Source organism: Betta splendens, chromosome 9 (assembly GCF_900634795.4).
Source record: "Betta splendens chromosome 9, fBetSpl5.4, whole genome shotgun sequence".
NCBI classification, from domain to species: Eukaryota; Metazoa; Chordata; class Actinopteri; order Anabantiformes; family Osphronemidae; genus Betta; species Betta splendens.
Window position 1 is genome coordinate 17,310,257 of NC_040889.2, and position 18,848 is coordinate 17,329,104.

An 18,848-nucleotide genomic window follows, 5' to 3' on the forward strand; every position below is an offset into this window, starting at 1 on the left:
TGCACTATAGAACGCATCCTCACCTTCTCTGTTACAGTCTGGTACAGCAGCTGTTCTATGGCAGAGTGCAAGGTGAAAACACATTAACACATCATACGATCACCACTTCCAGCTATCGAGGATGTTCAGAGGAAACGCTGTCTGCGTTGAGAGCGCAGCATCTCCAAGACTCCTCCCATTACGCCCATAGACTGTTCTCTCTCTCCTGCCGTCTGGCAGGCCCTTCGGGAGCCACCGGACAACAACCAGTAGACTGAGGAACAGCTTTTTCTTCCCAGAGCTGTCGCTCTACTGAACATTAATTTTGCACTGCTCTCATCAATAGTAATTGCACTACTGTACCTTCATATGTGTCATTTGCACCCCAGCAATACATACTCTATGTCCACATACGATCATTTGCACTATTACCAGATCTTTACATATTGCACCCATTTTTCTACAGTTAGCACATTAAACTTATATATATATATATATATATATATATATATATATATATATATATATATATATATATATATATATATATATATATATATATATATATATATATATATATATATATATATATATATATATATATATATATCCATCCATGTACATATTTACCATATTAGAAACCACATTATATTTTTAGTTGTACATCTGCTGCCCACTGCACTTCTGGTTAGGCCCAAATTACATTTGCCTTGTACTTGTACTTGTACGTGTAATGACAATAAAGTTTAATGTAATCTAATCTAATCTAACAAATAAAAATCAAGTAAATCTTGGGTGTGGTGAAGTTAATGTTGACTTAAAATTGTATTGTAGTATGTCTTGATAACTAACAGGTGATGAGTGTTCAATAGCTCCCTTTACACTGTCTGGTACAGGAGTCAGATTTATATTTTCTCTCAGATAGGATTAGAGGGGGATTAAATGTGGGTTCATCTGATCTCAGATCTGTGGGGGATCTGCTGTCGCTCTGTCGGAACATCCCCCCGTTACGTATTTTCTCGCGATAAACTGCGAAGTTTCCGGTGTTGTGTATGTTCCTGGAAACATGGCGGCCAGCTTCCGCGGCCGTCCTATCCGGAGTCTTCGGATGCGAGGTAAGCGTAAAAAATCCGATTCAGTGTTAAGTGTAATAGCGGCCTGCTGCAAAAACAGACATTCTCAGGGACGCAATGGCCTTGGTGTGATCACTCACCATGCCCGCGGTGTGTGTATTTGACAGGTCGGAATGACAGCGGAGAGGAGAACGTACCGCTGGATCTGACCAGAGGTAAGCAGAGGCTTCATCACATCACCCTGAAAGCGATTATTGTTCAAAATGGATGAGAAGGATTTCTGCAAACACTAGCCTTGTGAAGTGAGGGCAGAGCTAGTCGATGCATTTGTTCTGTCTTTGCTGCTGTCATTTCGTCAGATTTTACTTTGTTTAGTCTAATAACATTGCTAACCACATCATAACAGGCGGTAGCTGGCTAACTAACTAGCTGATTTAGCGCTAGCTAGCTACCACAGCTAACCAGCCATGACGACACTCCGTTGTTTTGATTGGTGTGAGTGGGCAAGATAGCCTGTTATTTGGCCAACCAGCCATAAGTGATGTAGTCATGCATCATGCTCATCACTAGCTGTAGGAAAAAGTCGGTTTCATGACTGAGTAGTACTTAGCATTTGAACAGCACACAGGGCGCAGGGTGTTTTTTTTCGAGTAGCACACAGCTGCACACTCTGGTCAGCTTTACTCCTCCAGTGGCAGCTCTGCATACCAGTTTGTTTACATGGAGCTGCGGTTCCTGGAACCTGCCGGTTCCATTCCACATCTGAGTTATTTTGCACCTGAAATTCCAGATGAACGCAGCATAGTAACACAACAATCGTGGAGTCCCATGCATGACTGGATTTTGACGTTATATCAGCTGTTTCATCATGCATTGCAGAATAAATGTGTATAATATGGGTTATACCTTTCTGACTATGGGCTTTGGAAAATGCCTCCTCATTTTCTCTTAAAAATATTATAATTTTAGATACTTAAAAAAACTAAACCCATTATTTGTATCATAGTTTGTGAAACACCACTGTTCTCCATTCATGCATTTAATTTACAGTCATTCTTTCGCCCTAACTTAGACTGCAGTGTCTGGACGTGGTTTACTCTTTACTCTGTTAAAATTGTTTGCCTTGTGCCAGATCATAAAGCATTAGAGTAAGCACGTTGTGTGTGAATGAAACTGAAAACAAAGAACACTTCTCTGCTCGATGCTTGCGTTTACCATCTAGGTCTTGTTTTGACTGTACACACTAAATATGTTTGACCAGCTAAACCAGCTTCCTTCCTGCAACATATCATTAGGGTTCAACGACTTGTGTTGCGGCAATATAGCTTAATGCTTGTCTTAGTTACATTGTATTTCCTTTTTATTCTTCTGCAGAACCATCAGAAAACCTCCGGGAAATACTTCAAAATGTGGCCAAACCTCATGGTGTTAGTAACATGCGAAAACTGGGCCACCTAAACAACTTCATTAAGGTAAAGCTGTCAAGCTGTACTGTCTTTACCCCAGTGTGTTTTCTGCCTATTTGTTGCTGTTTGTTTGGTATGTGATGATAACATTTAGTAAAGATATGGTCGTAATCTCCTCAGATTTTTCCCATAAAGCCCTGTTGAATCTGTGCATACCAAAACAGTGTTTTTCACATGGTTGATTAGCTGTTTCCCCTCCACTTTACTGTCACCATTGAACTCTCCTTGATCCTCTCCTCATGGGTGTTGCTGCCAGCAGGCCTAGCTGTGCCTGTCATTGGGAGGCTGACAGTGAATGTAACAGGAGCTCTAGGGATGGGAGCCATCTCTGGCCTATTGTGCATCAAGAGCAAGGCAGTGATTTTTAATGTCTGTTCAATTTTGGGCGTAACTTGTTTTCACATCTAAACTAAAGTGTAAGTGCCTAAGGGTGTGTTTTGTCTTACTCACAGCAGATACTGGCATAGTCCAAAGTCTTTGTGTTATTTTGACTAGAAATATACATGGAAAAATTATTTTATCAAACTGCTAAGGATCAGGGGAATTGTGCAGTGTCTTGTATTTCTTCAGCATTACCCTATTGAGAAATGTCACACAACTATTTACACAACTATTGAGCCCTTGGCAATGATATTTATTCAGATGTTTGGTTATTTTTAGAGGCAGGCTGCTGCCTTAAAACACTCCTCTCTGTCATGACTATGTTTTTGCCAGTTCTTAGAAGCCAAGCTGCCAACGGGTGTTGGCCTTACAAAAATTGTGCAGCTGGTAATGTAGCAAGCTGAAGGCCGTGCGTAGGGTTGCATCTCTAATCTGTAAACCAAACTCTTGTTTACATCTGACACTAGGCATGACCTGCGTGTGTGTGTGTACATCTGTTGGAGCGCTATGCCTCCGATTCCTTTTAAGGATTCCAGAACAGTGAGGGTGACCTAATCCCCCTGGAGAGTGTCACATGCCCCTACCCCATCTCCTCTTTACCTTCGTGCCTGTTTGGTCTCTGACACCACAGCTGGCTCAAAGCAACCCCCCTACTCACTATGCCTCTGCTCATCCATTCTATCCTGCTTTACCTCTCCGTCTCTTCTGTTCTGCAGTTTATGTTAATGTTTCGAGATACCACTGGATACCATTATTAATAATATCCTATGTTGACAGAAGTTGTTACCAGTCATAACTGGTGTGTTACAGTAAATGGGTAAATAATTGCACTGTTTGCAGAGACAGAATTAGTCGGTTTGTTTAGTTAGTATAATATCTAATGGCACCTTTTTATTGTTCTACTGTAAGAAATATTTACTCAGCAAATGATGGACATCTCAAGCAAACACCCACTACTGGACCATCATGTGTGCACATGTATTTATAACCAGCCACTATCTGTGAAAGCGTTACGTTGTCCATTCACGTAGTCTAAAGACAAAACCTTCTGTTTTTCAGCTGCTATGCAGCATTGGCCACCGTGAAGAATGCTTTGGGTTTACACATGAAGAAATCATAATTTGGTAAGTGGAGGCAGTAGATACCGATATTGTATACATACATATATATATATAGATCTGTCTTTTTTGAGTATAATAGTTTGTGAGATATGTACAGTGTGGGATAGAATTTAGCACTCTTTGGTCATTTGTTTTGTTGTTGGACTCATCTGTGTGTTTGATTTTTAACTCCTAGTTTGCGACTAGCTCTTTTGAATGAGGCTAAGGAAGTGCGTGCTGCAGGGTTGCGGGCACTCCGCTACCTCATTAGAGACACAAGCGTGCTGCAGAAGGTCCTGGGCCTACAGGTGGACTATTTGATAGCCAGGTGAGATGCTTTGCCCACACAGCAGATGACCTGCTCTGTTATAGGTCAAAGAATCTTGCATTCAAACTGCTTTAGTCATATCTACAGCCAAACTTGGATTTTTCCTGCAGACATGTTTTTTTTTCTCACAATGTTGATTATGTGCTGTTGTAGATGCATTGACATCCAGCAGAGCAACGAGGGGGAGAGGACTCAGGCTCTGAGGCTTGTCAGAAAGGTAGGGTAACGTGAATGTCTTTTTATATTTGGTATATCCTCACAAGTGTGAAGAGAAGTTCAAGTTATTTATAGCTCATAGTGTAGTTTACTGTAAACTGTCACACACACACACACACACACACACACACACACACAGTCTGTCTTTGCTTTAAGGAAGATCTTTAAGGCGACATTATACTTGTGCTCATCTCAGCCTGACTTCCTTTGATGCAGTTTACCTTTTTATCACTTATATTGTACATGCTGTATATATCAGAAAACACATAGGCTTAAAACGACAGAACATTTTTGGCTGCTCATATTGATGACTCATGTTTGTCCTCTCTGTGTCCCTCTGTAGATTATCACTGTCAACGCGATGCTGTTTCCCACTTCTATTGCAAACTCTCTAATTGCTGTGGGGACTGATGGATTACAGGAGAGAGACCGCATGGTCCGTGCTGCGATAGCCATTGTTTGTGAGCTGGGTGAGTCTCGGTCTTTGTGAGAGACCCCAATGACCTCTAGGATGTTATATTGAGAAAAACCACCCTGTGAAATTTCTTTGAAAGTTACAAGGAAAGGTTTCTAATATTACTTTGTTTTTTCTTCTTTTAGCCCTGAAAAACCCAGAGGTTGTGGCCAAACGAGGAGGTCTTAGCACCATCCTGAAGAGCGTGATTGACTGTCAGTTGAGTCGCATCAATGAAGCACTGATCACCACCGTGCTCCATCTACTCAACCACCCACGTACCCGTCACTACGTTCGTGTGGATGTCGAACTGGAGGTACTGCTGTTTATGAAATGAGTCATACCAGTCAAGTTTAGCAGCTGTAGGTTGCCTATTCCTTTCACATTGAGCTTCCTGGTGGAACGTTCCTCTGAAGCCTCATTGTCTGTAAACAGACACCTTGGACCAAAGCACCTCATAACAGTCATAATATCCTCAAGGATGTCATGTGAGATCATTAGCTGGATAATTATTACTGCAAGTTGTCTAGTGGGTATTTTTAAGACTGTGTCCATGTAGTTTTAAGAAGCTAACAAAGGCTGTATAAAACATGTCTCATTTTTTGTGTGCTTTTTCTGTCCTCCAGCAAATCCTCGCGCCTTTCACAGATTTTCACTACCGACACAATGCAGACACAGCTGAAGGGCAACTAAAGTGAGTATTTGTGAGGGAAATGAATGGTGCCCCTGTTACAGTAGAAACAAAATGCTAGTGTTCTGACCTTTCCCTCTGTTTTCTATTTGTTATTTAATTGTAACATCATGCAATGAGAAAGATGAGCATTTTATATAGTCTTACGTGATATGGCCCTTGTTATTAGGGCTTTTTGATGTTTGGGTTAAGTCACATTAATCTTTTCTGTCACTTTAATTATCGGTATAAAACATTTTTATCGTATCTACTTCTTGGAGTGAGTGTTTTGCTTTGGTGGTGTAGTTTGTAAAATCCATTTTAAAATGCTTTTTTTATTGATCAGTGAAAACCGCTTTACAGATATCGAACTGATCCTGTGGGTATGAAACATGTTGTCCTGCTTTTCATGTGTGGGTGCTTCTCTGTTCACAGGGAGGACAAAGAGGCCCGTTTCTTGTCCAGTAGAATGGCCATAGTGGCAGCATTCCGCTCCTGGTCTGGTAAGGATTTAGATATAGTGATACATGTAGTTGTCACGTAATACTGTAGGTTATGAAGCTTATTAAGCAATGAGTCAGTTTTTAATTTGAATGTGTTTTCTTATTATGAGTTTACATGTCTTTATTTATCTCCTTTTTAAAACCAGGAATTATCCACCTATGCAAGGCAGGAAATTCTGGAATCCAGTCTTTAATTGGCTTACTTAGCATACCAAACATAGAGGTTAGGGTGAGTATCAACACAGCTGCATACCAAATATTAAAATGTGTCTGGGTCTGACTGTTTCTTTTAGCAGCCGTGTTTTTACTAGTGTGACAGACCCCCCTGACTCACAAATGTTTACTCCTGCAGAGGGTAAACTCTGACCAAACTAAAAAACGTATGTCTGGGTGTTGTCATGGGATGTAATTGTCATGATAAAGACCAAAACATTATATTTGCTGTAAGTCCAGTGTGAAACCAGAGCGCCATTGAGCATCCAGAGCTATTGTGTAACGGTAACATTAGGATGACTCAAGCGCTTTTTCCAGTGCTGCTCAGTAGACTTTGCGCTATTCAAACATGAATGTATCTGAATGCATTAATGCCATTTCCCCTGCAGAAAGGCTTGTTGGAGGTGTTATATGAAATATTCAGGCTCCCTGTGCCCATTGTAACGCAAGACTTCACAGAAGCTCTTCTAAGTGTTGGTGAGAACCATCTTCCCTCTAACTCTAACCCATATTTACCAGTGTCGATTAATCCAGTGGTCCCCAACCCCCGGGCTACGGATCAGTACTGGTTAATGGGTCAATTGGTATCTGGCTGTGAAAGACCACTTAACTCAAATTTTAACTTACATTATTTCTTTTTTTTAATCATTTAACGATGTATTATTTTGAAAAATTACCATTATCTTTTCGCTAAATTTGTCCACGACTCACGTTTGACAAATGTCAGGACTCTTGCCTCGGTCGAGCATCTTACCTACAACCTCTGCCTTCGTTAAGGGGCTTCTCCAGCCGGTAGCACGTAACACATTACTGCTGAATTGAAACTCCTAAGCTAGCAAACAAATATGTTTGGAAAGTTTTTTTTGCGCAGTGTAAAATAGCCAGTGAGGAGACAGAAGAAGAGAATATGACTTCAAAGAAAAAGAAAGCTGCATTTAACAGACAATACCAGGAGTCCTACTTTAAGCATTGACTTATTGCGACAGGTTGCTCCCATGCATCAAATCCGCTCTGCATAATATGCAGCTACCGACTCTCTTAACAAGGCAGTGAAGCCTTCTAACTGCTTCACCACTTCGGACCAAAGATTCTGCGTGTTACGTGATGTTACGAGGTCAATGCTAATTATTTTGCATACACAGTGGATTCACGTTTGTTATTTTATTTAGAAAATACTGTTTTTACGCCAATCTTATCATTTTATTTTAGTGCATATTTCCACTACGCCTTAAAGACTTGTCCTTGAAAGTATTGTTTGACATTAAAACGGCCAATGATGCAAAAAAGGTTGGAGACCACTGATTTAATCCACTGGTTTGGGTTGCTTTGTGTGGCGTGGTATTGCGCTGCCTACTTGGCTCTGTGTGATTACAATAACAAAAACACTGGCCACTAATATACTTTCCTCTACTTCAGACCCTGCCAGGTTCCAGGACACTTGGAGACTGTCTGATGGTTTTGTTGCTGCTGAGGCCAAAGTTATCCTCCCCCATAGGGCCCGGTCCAGGTGAGCGATTACTGACAGAAAGAAAACACATTCATACGTTGATAGAATTGTACAGTTCAGTGTTTGTGAAGGCAACAAAATTCAGATTGTGTTTTCTGTTCACTGCATTAGGCCTGATCTGATGGACAATTACCTGGCATTTGTCCTTTCTGCCTTTATTACCAGTGGGCTACTAGAAGTGAGTTAATACACAAGACCATTGTTAATAACCTGTTTCTGTATTGCTGCTTTAAGCTATTGCTGTTAAGCTTGAACCTTTTCACTAGTCTTACTTTTGTTGTAGGGAATTGTTGAAGTTGTGACCAGTAGCGATGATCAGCTCGCTGTCCGAGCCACGATCCTGTTGGGAGAACTTCTACACATGGTAAAGGCAAACTACTGTATAGAAGGCACTTGTGAGCCATGGTGTACTAGCTACAAAGTATTATTTAATTGTTGCAGAAATAAACACAGAAAAGTCTTGTGTAGTTTCATAAACGTCTTTCTGTGATTCAATTACTGATTCTAATACTTGCATTTTTGCTTTTCCCTTCATCTCTCTTGTTTAGGCAAACACCATCCTTCCTCATTCTCATAGTCACCATCTGCACTGTCTTCCCACTCTTATCAACATGGCAGCTTCCTTTGACATCCCCCAGGAGAAACGACTGTGAGCACATTCTGTCACACACGCACACACACTTATCAATTGTTCCTCGCTAAAATTTCAGTGCAAACACACTGTGTTCTCTGTGTGTTGCATTCCTGTGGTTAGTGGTGCTCAGTACACTGCCAGAAACAGAACTAATTGTGATTATGTATGATGATTAGCAAACTGAATGATGTAAAACAAAGATCTCCGTGTTTGTTCTAGTCGGGCAAGTGCAGCAGTAAACAATCTGAAGCGCTTTCATGAGAAGAAGAAGAAAGGGTTGAAACCGCACAGTCTTTACTTAGACCACATCATCCGCAAGTCAGTGTCGTCACATAACCGCAGAGAGTCACATTCACGTTCCCACAAGGACATTTATGTCATTAAGGTAAATATGATTATGTTTTTAAGATTTATTTTAACTATTATGCGTGGCTGTGTTTGTTTTTGTGAACAATACAAAATTAAAAGAAAAAAGAAAAATCACATTTTATTTATTGCTTATGTTTAATTATTAAGGTGAACTTGCACATAAAGTCCTGTTTTAGCCGGTTATATTAATGTTTCATCTGTTTGTGTTCAGGACACAGAAGAAGCACTGATGATGAATCTGCGAGACAGTCACATTCTTAACCACAAGCAGAACCTGGAGTGGAACTGGTTGCTTATTGCCACCATCCTAAAGGTCATCATTCATGCAGTGCATGCTTCTTTTTGACTTGGGTTGGCTTGTTTTCATCTTCTAATATTTAAATATTGGTTTTCTTTCCCAGTGGCCACATGTAAACCTCAGGAACAACAAAGATGAACAGATGCACAAGTAAGACCTTGTCACCGTGGTCGTAGTTTAGTGTGTACTTCTGGTTCATTATTTAAAATGCTTTTTGTTTTGTGTGATGCAGGTTTGTGCGGAGGCTGCTGTACTTTTATAAGCCTAGTAGTAAATTGTACGCAGGGCTTGCATTGGATCATGTTAAAGCCAGGCAACTCACTGTGGTTGGGTGCCAATTTGTTGAGTTCCTCATGGACTCGGATGAGGTTAGAGAAGTGTGCACAAACACACAACCACACGCCATTACGGTTTTCCCTTTTGTCAGCTACTAACTTTCGGTTCGTGTCGGCTGTGTGTTTTCTTTGCCTCTGCTACAAGGACGGTCAGGGTTACCTTGAGGAGCTGGTGAAGGACATGGTGTCATGGCTCGCCTCATCCTCAGGGCTGAAGCCTGAGCGCTGTCTGCAGAGCAATGGCCTGCTTACCACACTCAGCCAACACTATTTCCTTTTTCTGGGGACACTGTCAGCCAACCCACAGGGAGTAAAACTGCTGGAGAAATGTGGCCTGTTTCAGTGGTGAGTGAAAACAAATGTGTAGCTGTAGAGAGTGTAAGAATTGTCACGTTACAGTTTGCTAAACCAGCCAAAACAGGTTGGATTAATGTTGCAGTATATGAGTATAACATCTGCACCCGCTTTCTGTATATGCAGCCTGCTGAATCTGTGCTCTGTGAAGAACCAGGATGCTGTGCTGAAACTTGCTGTATCCACACTGGATTACAGCAGAGACGGTCTGGCCAGAGTCATCCTCTCCAAGATCCTCACTGCTGCTACTGATGTAAAATAGCTATACACAAAAACATAGACGTTTCTGAAACATGCTATTTCTGTCTACCTATTTGTCCAAACGATTATAAGAAGTAGCAACTGAATAACAACAATATCTGGGGGCTAATCTTTCTATTGAGGATAATAAGCATGACCTTTCTCCTTTCCACATTGTCTCGTCTCACTGAGCAGACATGCAGGCTGTATGCCACCAAACACCTCCGTGTGCTGCTGCGCGCAGGCGTGGAGTTCTTCAGTAGCTGGGGCATGGAGCTTCTGGTCACACAGCTTCACGACCACTGTAAAGCTGTGTCCATGGAGGCGCTGGACATACTGGACGAGGCCTGCGAGGACAAGGTGTGTAATGCAATGTATACGCAGCAACCTCTGAGTTCTTCTGTTGACAGAGTGCGCTTTCTGTATGTGGTGTCTGACTTGTGTTGTGCTGCTTTGCAGGCCAACCTTCACGCTCTAATTCAGCTAAAACCCGCCCTGTCCCACCTGGGAGACAAAGGACTTTTGCTGCTCCTCAGGTAAGTGTCTACATAGAAAACACTGTTTTGTTTAAACATTGTTTTCCTGAAGCTTTTTCAAGCCTTTTTATTTTTTCCCTGTTTTAGGTTCCTGTCTATTCCTAAAGGTTTCTCCTACCTCAACGAGAGGGGTTATGTCAGCAAACAGCTGGATAAGTGGCAGAAGGTATTTTAGATTACTGTATCATAATGGGACCATAAATATACATAATCTAGCTATAATATAAACAATTTATTTGACCTGACAAATACATTTTTAATTGCAGGAGTACAATCTTAAGTATGTAGACCTAATAGAGGAGCAACTTAATGAAGCACTAACAACCTACCGCAAACCTGTTGATGGAGACAACTATGTCAGACGCAGCAACCAAAGGTGAGAAGCTGGAGTTTGTCACCAGGTGATCTGCAGGACACGCTACAGAGTCTGAGTCTAATGTGTTTGTTTGTGCCTGTAGGTTACAAAGACCAAATGTCTATCTCCCTGTGCACTTGTATGGGCAGCTGGTCCACGATAAGACCGGTTGCCATTTGTTGGAGGCTCAGGTAGAAGTCTCAAGTTTCCTCTATCGCTTACAGTTTGTTGTTTCATTTATTTATCAGGATTTCTGTAGTAACACTTAGCTTTTTGTGTGCTGTAGAGTGTGGTTCCTGACCTCAGCTACGCCGTTCGCTCCCTGATGCTGGACACCTGGGAGGGCATTAAAAAGTTGAAGGCTGCTCTCTGGGCGCTGGTAGGCAACACTGTCCATGATCACGTCACTGTAACAATAGCCTCAGAGAGATGGCTCCTGATGGTGCTTGTTGTTTTTCATGCAGGGCAACATTGGTTCGTCAAACTGGGGTCTGAATCTCCTGCAGGAGGAGAATGTCATTCCAGACATCCTTGCGTTGGCTCAGCACTGTGAGGTGCTGTCAGTACGAGGGTGAGCCTTTTTGCTGCGTTTTCCCGGAACATTACGTTAGGAGGACATGTCAGTTAGATTTGCACGAAGGGATGAAAAAATACAAATTATTTTGAATACTGCACATCAGTAACCAAAAATCTCTATTTTGACCTGAAATACTCTGATTTAACATCTCAGAATAAGGATATTGAAAATACATACATGAAATATGTATATAGTTATAGTATAAGTAGTTTAGGCTATTGGAATTAACTTAACCACAACTTTTCTTTATCCAAAAGTGAGCGTAAGTAACTGTCCTTTTCCATTCCTAGGACATGTGTGTATGTGCTTGGCGTGATCTCCAAGACCAGGCAGGGCTGTGAGGTACTGAAGCAGTTCGGTTGGGACGCAGTCAGACACAGTCGCAGGACGCTGTGGCCTGTCACTCCGGACGAGGTCGACACACAGTTAACGTCTGAGCTCTCCTCTGTGCCGAGCACACTCAGCCTAAACTCTGAATCTACCAGTTCACGTCACAACAGCGAGAGCGAGTCCCAACCAAGTATGTAGGACTTGATATCGTTATGTGCTTCATTGCCATCAAGTATGCAGTAGATTTTAGAAAAGCTCAGTTAATGTCAAGTTTTTAACCTTTTGTTATGTCCGTGTTGTGTTTGTTGCTTTCAGACATGTACATCCTGGATGATGACAAGTGCGATGTTGTGGAACAGTCAGACGAGCCCTCTTTTTATCTACACACCAAACAAGTCAAGGATCGCAGCCCGTTCACAATATTGGCCTCCACGCGTATGGTTCGCAACCGCCTCCTCAACTCTCTCTCCCTGCCCAGCAAGAAGCTGCGCTCCACTAGTGATCCCAAGACCCCGTCGGGATCCTGCACTCCCACTGAACTCAAGAGGCGAAACAGGACAGTGACAGAGCCCTCTATTTACAGCCCAAATCAAGGGGACGTCTTCACCTCGGTGTTCAATGGCAGAGGAATGCCGAGGAGTCCCACCGTCAGCCTGGAGACTTCCTTTGTTGGGACCAGGGGCGGCTCTGAGGAGCAGCTTGTGGATGGAAGGCTGGTTAGAGGTGGGGGCTCAGGCTTTGGACTCAGTGGCCTAGTAGGGCACGGGACTGTGGAGCACCCTATTAGGGAGAGGGAGCAGACCAGCAGAGAGCCCCTGGCAGGAGGCGATGGTGGCTCTTCTTCTAGTGGAGGCAATGTGGGAGGAGGTGGAGGAGGCGGCGGAGGTACTCAATTCAAAAGCCGCAGTCAGAGCTTTAACACGGACACCACAACCAGCGGCATCAGCTCTATGAGCTCCAGCCCTTCCAGAGAAACTGTAGGGAACCCAGAGCATCCTGATCCTGAGCCAGACTCTTCTGACTGTGTTAGCCTGAACACCGTGGTTTCTGCCAAGACTGTGAAAACACTCTCCTCCCTCACTCCCCAGTCGCACATCAACCACATGTCCACATCGAAGTCCTCCACCGTCTCTTTGGTACCGCCCGGCTCCTCACACACTCTTCCACGCCGGGCTCAGTCTCTAAAGTCCCCTTCAGTAACCACCATCAAGAGTCTGGCTGACTGCAGCTTCATGTACACCAGCCCCAGGGATGCTCTGGGCTACGCTACTCTGAAAAGGCTGCAGCAGCAGAGGATACATCCATCTTTGTCTCACAGTGAAGCGCTGGCTTCCCCGGCCAAAGATGTGCTGTTCACTGACACCATCACCATGAAGACTGGCAGCCTGGACTCCAGGTTAACTCCCCGCAGGTGAGTTGGCCGTTGCTACATCAGCAGTGTCATTCGTGCTACTGTAGCCTGAGCAGCTATGTGTCTGGTTAGGTTTAATAAATAATAGGTGTGAGTGTTTTTGTTTTTTTGCACCTTTTTTACTGCCTGTCAGGATTTCTGACAGAAGGCGTACCTGTCCAGAGCCCAGCGTCTTAAGTTCGTATCGCAGACTGTCCAGAACTTTTGTACCACGGTGGGTGGACCTGCAGTACCCAGTGTTTTCCCTGAAGAAGTAGCTTCCAGCACCAATCCACATATAGTATAAATCTGTCTTTGCTGCTTTAGTAGTAACTCGCCTGTATTCCTACATTTGTTTTTGAGTCCTTTAGCCTCATAGTGTGAGTCGGCCCAGTTTAGAATGGTCAGTTACTAGTTGTTCCCTGTTTCGTGCCTTACAGGTATGAGTGACACACAGGTTAGTGAAAAGCTTATATAGAAGATGTGACTGAACCTTTTATTTAGACATAGGATAGATTTCATTTGTTTAATCACACATTTTTTCTCTGCATGTGCACGTTCTTGGTGAGTAAACACCAAAAGACAGAACATCAGCGAATGTTTCTACCTCTTTGATTTTTTTATTACAGGAAATAGAAAAGCGTGAACTCTTTATATCCCAATTTTCTGCAGCTTTAAATAGTCTAAATGGGTAAATTAAAGGACTAGACTATAAAATATAACAATAGTCAAAATGTGATGTTTGTTATTGTCTATGATTAAATAAGATATATACTTTATATATGAATATAAATATTAATACATAAATTGTATACATTTTAGGAAAGACCGATTCTGCAAAGAACACAAAGTATTTTTTTCATGTGTTTTCTGGAGAAATTTCAGATTGAAGCGTGTTTACTCTTTAAGCTGCTCCATGTCTCATTTATACGGCTGCTGTGATTACACTTGTGGTTGCTGCCCTCATAGGCTGCCACAGTAGGTTTACAGGTTTACAGCCACACAAACACAGTATGGCTCTAAACCTTTCTTCCCAACGTCCGCTCACTGCTTCTGTCCTTGTGCTTTTATCCAATGTTTCTTCCACTTACATTCCATGTTCCCTTTCTGTCCCAGTCTCTCCCCCCGGATCCTCTCACGCACCTCTCCTCTTGCCCTCCCTAGGTTTTTGAAAGCTCTAAGCTTTGCCTCTCTGGATAAAGAGGAGCTTCTCAGTCCCATCAACCAAAGCACCCTGCACCGCTGCTCCTCAGTGCGCTCTATGGTCTCTAGTGCCACCTTCGGGTGCAATGAGGACTACATTGGCCTAGCACTACCCATGGACATCAATGATATGTTCCACATTGGAGACTCATCCTACTTCCAGCAGAGAATCAGCCCGCCATCTGAGGAGCGGAAACGCTTTCTTTTTGGCGATGGAGATGGTAGAAGCATCTCTTACAATTTATGGTAACTGATCCAATTCTATTCAGAAAGTGAGACTCATTTTTACTGTTCTTTCTTCTGTAGGTGACCGCCCTCCTATTCCCCTGCTAAAGCAGCAGTTCAGTATTACGGAGTTGGTTGCGAGCCGGGGTGACCCCCAGAACCACTTGGTTGGTTTGGAGGAGACAGGACTGCAGGAGCACACAGAAGAAAACTGCCTGTACTGTGTAGGCGCCATCGTTCTTGGATACCCCACACAGCCCCAGATCAACAGCACACACCCTCGGACAGGTGGGTTTATTTCACGCACGCGAGCCATCGCACGGACACGTTTGGGAAAACTCAATGACCATAGCAATGATCCATTTTTAATGTTGCCAGACTATCTCGACTTTCAAGCGTGGGGAGGTCAGAGTGGCCATCGCCTGGAGGTGATGCCTCAGTCTAAGTTCTCTGGAGTGTCAGGCTGCAGTGACGCTGCGGTTTCACAAGGCTCGATGTGTAGCACCCCCACACCAGGTGACATTGTCATCGGTAAGACTTCTAATGAACAAATGCAGCCTGTTGCAAACTGTTTTTATCGAAGCTGAATTTTGTCTAACCTACAAATGAACATGGGTGATCACAAACTAATACAAAAGAAAGGTAATGCAGATTAAATAAAGAAACGTGAATATGTATTTCTAGAGCACTGGTCCATTTTTTACACATTGTATTTATCATGGGGTCTTTTAGGTGGAAAGTCCATATCAGAAGATGGCCCTGCCTCTCGAGTTTTGCTGAGGAAAGAGGTGCTGCGCCTCATCATCAACCTCAGCTCTTCTGTAGGAACCAAAGGCCATGAAACAGGACTGCTGACGTAAAACTCATTTTCTCAACATACTTTTTATTAGCTGTAAAATCAAAAGAATAACACAGTTTAAAACATTTCCCCCTCTTTTTTTTCAGGATAAAGGAGAAGTTTCCGTACGCATTTGACGACATCTGCCTGTACTCTGAGGTCTCCCACCTCCTGGCTCACTGCATGTTTCGCCTGACCTCTCGACGATTTATACAGGAACTTTTCCAGGATGTGCAATTCATGCCAGTAAGACAGTATAGCACTGCGTCCTCTACGTTTTCTAAACCTCCACTGCTACCACATGTAATCACTCATTTTCATCACTTTCAGATGTATGAGGAAGCCGAGGCAATCCTGACGAAGCTACCAAAACCTGTTGAAGAGGATGTCGATCCTCCGGCAGAATCCTGATCATCATCCCTTCTTTTGTGTTCCCTGCACAGCCCAGGTCCTGCCACTTTATAAACATGGAAAGAACACGTGACTGCGAGGATACTACATGTTATTATTAATATTATTGCTAAATGGGGAGAAGAAAGGAGGCACGTTTCCTGTTGCTCCAAACAGAGCAGCATAGCCAAGGATGATGAGTGGATGGTCATCATCATCACCTTCCTCCTGGCAGACAGGAGCTGGAAACAAAAGACATCAGTATCGCTAAACAAATCTAACCCGACACACCTATCGATGCTGTCAGAATTTTTTTTTTTTAAGGAAAAAGGGGGAGCAGTTTAACCAAATACAGATAAGTTGTCTATCTTGAGCAAAACTCAACGATACATCAATGCTTAAGGACGAGTTGGATAATTAAGACAAAGACTCCTGTCTGTGTTTGAATAAAAGAAGAAGAAAAAGCCCCGTCAACAGTTTTATCTCATTCCGGAGGTGTTTTTCTTGTAATGAAACAAATAAGGCATGTTGTTGTGTCTACCCAGTGATTCCTCAGACCCTGCATTCTTTTCTCCGTATGGAACGTAACACTACAGAGGTCCTGTTGTTTTCAAAACGTACCTGGAGTCTCCTGGTTCTTATCCCAGCCCGACCTGTGACCTGTAATAACAAGATATGTGCTCTTGCTTCTCTTGCCTCACCTTTTCCTACAACCTGTAGCCTCTTGTCACCACAGACAGCCAATTACTTTTCTATTTCTTGTATCTCAGACAATCAAACATCACTAGTATTATATTCTCTAAAGCACTATATATGCCACAAATACAGAGTACATGAGGAGAATAGCATGTAATTTAATAGTAGTATATGCCATCCTCTACTTGCTTAGGACCTTTAATATTTTTCTTCAGCCATTGCATTATAAGTTTCTCAGGAGAAGGTTTGGTCTTTGAAACGATGCTCAGTTGTAAAAGCTTCCAGGGTTATTACAGATTTAGTTTTAGACTCTGCTCGTAGTGACATTTTAAAAACGCAGCGTTAAGCCAAGCAGCTACCCGACTCTATGCCTTCATTCCTCTGTGTTTCACCTCCACTGCATGTGCAACAAGCATGGCAATTTTGTAACGTCACTTTAGTGTGTTTCTTGCTTGTAAAACTTAAAAAAAAATCATAGGTTGCCATTACATACTGCCATAACGTTGTAGGAATAATATTACCCCTGAATCTGTTTCCACAATGCAATATCACTGTTTGTCATTGGCTGAGATGGAGGAGGGAGGAGAGGAAGTTATGATGACTAAAGGATTTGTAAAAGGTTTCTAGGGAAACGGGGATCTCCGTTTCCATTGGCTTGTTTTTGCTATAATGCTGCTACACAAATGGACTCGTAGAGAGATGATTCATAGATCAGCTGAGTGATGTCAGATCCGATCTATTTATTATATGTCTGTACCATAGAGTGCGCTCAACCAGAGAAGAAAAAAAGTTATTTATATTTTTTCCTCAAGACTGTATTATAATTTAATTTTTTTTGCCTGAATCGTGGTTTCCCCTGTATAATGTGTACAGTATGTTTTTGGGGGCATTGATGACCTGAAGAAACATACAATCCTATCAAAGGGATGCATTGTTAATAAAATGAAAGTTGAAATACACAAGGTGCACATTTCTTCTGTTTTTACATTTTGCACCCAAAGCTGTTTGCGTGTTTATTACAGGTTTTCTAGATTGCTTTGACCTGGTTAAAGAAACTAGGATCTACTCTGTTTTCATCATCACTATCCCAGCAGAGCAGAAAACACGTCATGTAGATGTGTTAACCTGCTCTAGATTGACACATTTTCTCAACAGTTGACATGGATGTCATTCAAGCAGTCCAAACTTCATGTTTTATCTTCGGTGACCAAACAGAAACCTAGCTATTAGAAACCAGCAAGACCAGTATAATATCACTGAAATGCAAACAGATACCATCTATTCCTAGCTATTAGAAACCAGCGAAACCAGTATGAAATCACTGAAGTGCCTGTTTGACACTCATTCACACAAATCTTCTCTTAGTGTCACTCTTTAGGCCTTAAAAAAGGTGCCAGCTCTGTGTTGTCATGGATGGATGGAGGAGGTCTAAGAAAATGACTGTATGAGTGTGAGTGTTACGGCTTTTATTGGTCACTTTGACCTGTTTTAAGAAACTAGATTCCACTCAGTCTTCATCATTACTATTCCAGCAGAGCAGCAGACATATGAAACAAATGTGTAAACCTGTTTCCATTGGATCGACATCTGCACCTTGTTGCAAAACAGGTAACACTGATGTCATTCAAGCAGTTGAAACTCCCTTGTTTTAGCTTTGGTGACCAAACAGAAACCATCTATTTCTAATTTTAAAAAAACAGCAAGACCAGTGTGAACTCACCATTGCAACTGTTTGACCCACGTTCACACAAATCTTCTCTTAGCATCATTCTTTAAAAGGCGCTAGGTCTGTGTCTTTACCAGCATGGATGGAGGAGGTCTAAGGCAGAGACTGAGTATCAGTAGTGGCTATGTCCTATACTCCAATAGGTTTCACTGTATTTTAGTTTACATGTATTTGCTGTACTATTTACAATATTTTAGTTTTTAGCCACAGTTGAATGTGATGGATTCAATAAAAGCTGCATGGAAACATTTCTTTATCTAGATTCTTAGCAACAGGCTTCAATGACAATGAATAAAGCACTGATTCACAAAGATCAGTGGTTTGTATTTTGCTGTCGATTGTGTATTACTGATTGGACGTGTCCATGAACTTATTTGAAGGCAAAATTAGCTTTTGCTGCAAATTGTGTTTTGTTTGTGTGTGTTGACACAGTTTTGTGTAGTATTTACAATATTTCAGTTT

At 42.2% G+C, this 18,848-nt stretch overlaps 1 protein-coding gene across 3 annotated transcripts; it reads left to right on the forward strand.

Moving 5' to 3' along the window:
- The first annotated feature begins 960 nt into the window (after nt 1-960).
- LOC114862490 (rapamycin-insensitive companion of mTOR-like) lies at nt 961-17,622 on the forward strand. 3 transcript variants are annotated; one of them, XM_029162835.3, is made up of 38 exons: nt 961-1,094; nt 1,220-1,267; nt 2,427-2,524; nt 3,959-4,023; nt 4,196-4,327; nt 4,481-4,544; nt 4,887-5,013; nt 5,144-5,313; nt 5,624-5,691; nt 6,103-6,170; nt 6,317-6,399; nt 6,773-6,860; nt 7,800-7,890; nt 8,002-8,068; nt 8,174-8,254; nt 8,439-8,539; nt 8,744-8,909; nt 9,105-9,206; nt 9,295-9,341; nt 9,424-9,559; nt 9,672-9,871; nt 10,007-10,133; nt 10,316-10,480; nt 10,580-10,656; nt 10,744-10,822; nt 10,923-11,032; nt 11,115-11,202; nt 11,298-11,390; nt 11,476-11,582; nt 11,879-12,108; nt 12,234-13,329; nt 13,463-13,543; nt 14,425-14,732; nt 14,818-15,024; nt 15,115-15,267; nt 15,469-15,592; nt 15,682-15,820; nt 15,905-17,622. In XM_029162835.3, the coding sequence occupies exons 1-38, from the start codon at nt 1,046-1,048 to the stop codon at nt 15,983-15,985; spliced, it is 5,316 nt and encodes a 1,771-aa protein (XP_029018668.1). In that variant the 5' UTR covers nt 961-1,045; the 3' UTR covers nt 15,986-17,622. The 3 variants fall into 3 exon arrangements, with proteins under 3 accessions (XP_029018668.1, XP_055367761.1, XP_029018667.1); XM_055511786.1 differs by lacking the exon at nt 13,463-13,543; XM_029162834.3 differs by lacking the exon at nt 13,463-13,543 and having other exon boundaries at nt 962-1,094; nt 14,473-14,732.
- The last annotated feature ends 1,226 nt before the right edge of the window (nt 17,623-18,848 follow it).

Excerpts from the sequence above, each read along its gene's own strand:
- LOC114862490 (XM_029162835.3), top strand. The coding sequence starts at position 1,046 with ATGGCGGCCAGCTTCCGCGGCCGTCCTATCCGGAGTCTTCGGATGCGA. Across the intron at positions 4,545-4,886 it reads CTCTGAGGCTTGTCAGAAAG|ATTATCACTGTCAACGCGAT; the intron begins GTAGGGTAACGT and ends GTCCCTCTGTAG. Across the intron at positions 8,255-8,438 it reads TGGGAGAACTTCTACACATG|GCAAACACCATCCTTCCTCA; the intron begins GTAAAGGCAAAC and ends TCTCTTGTTTAG.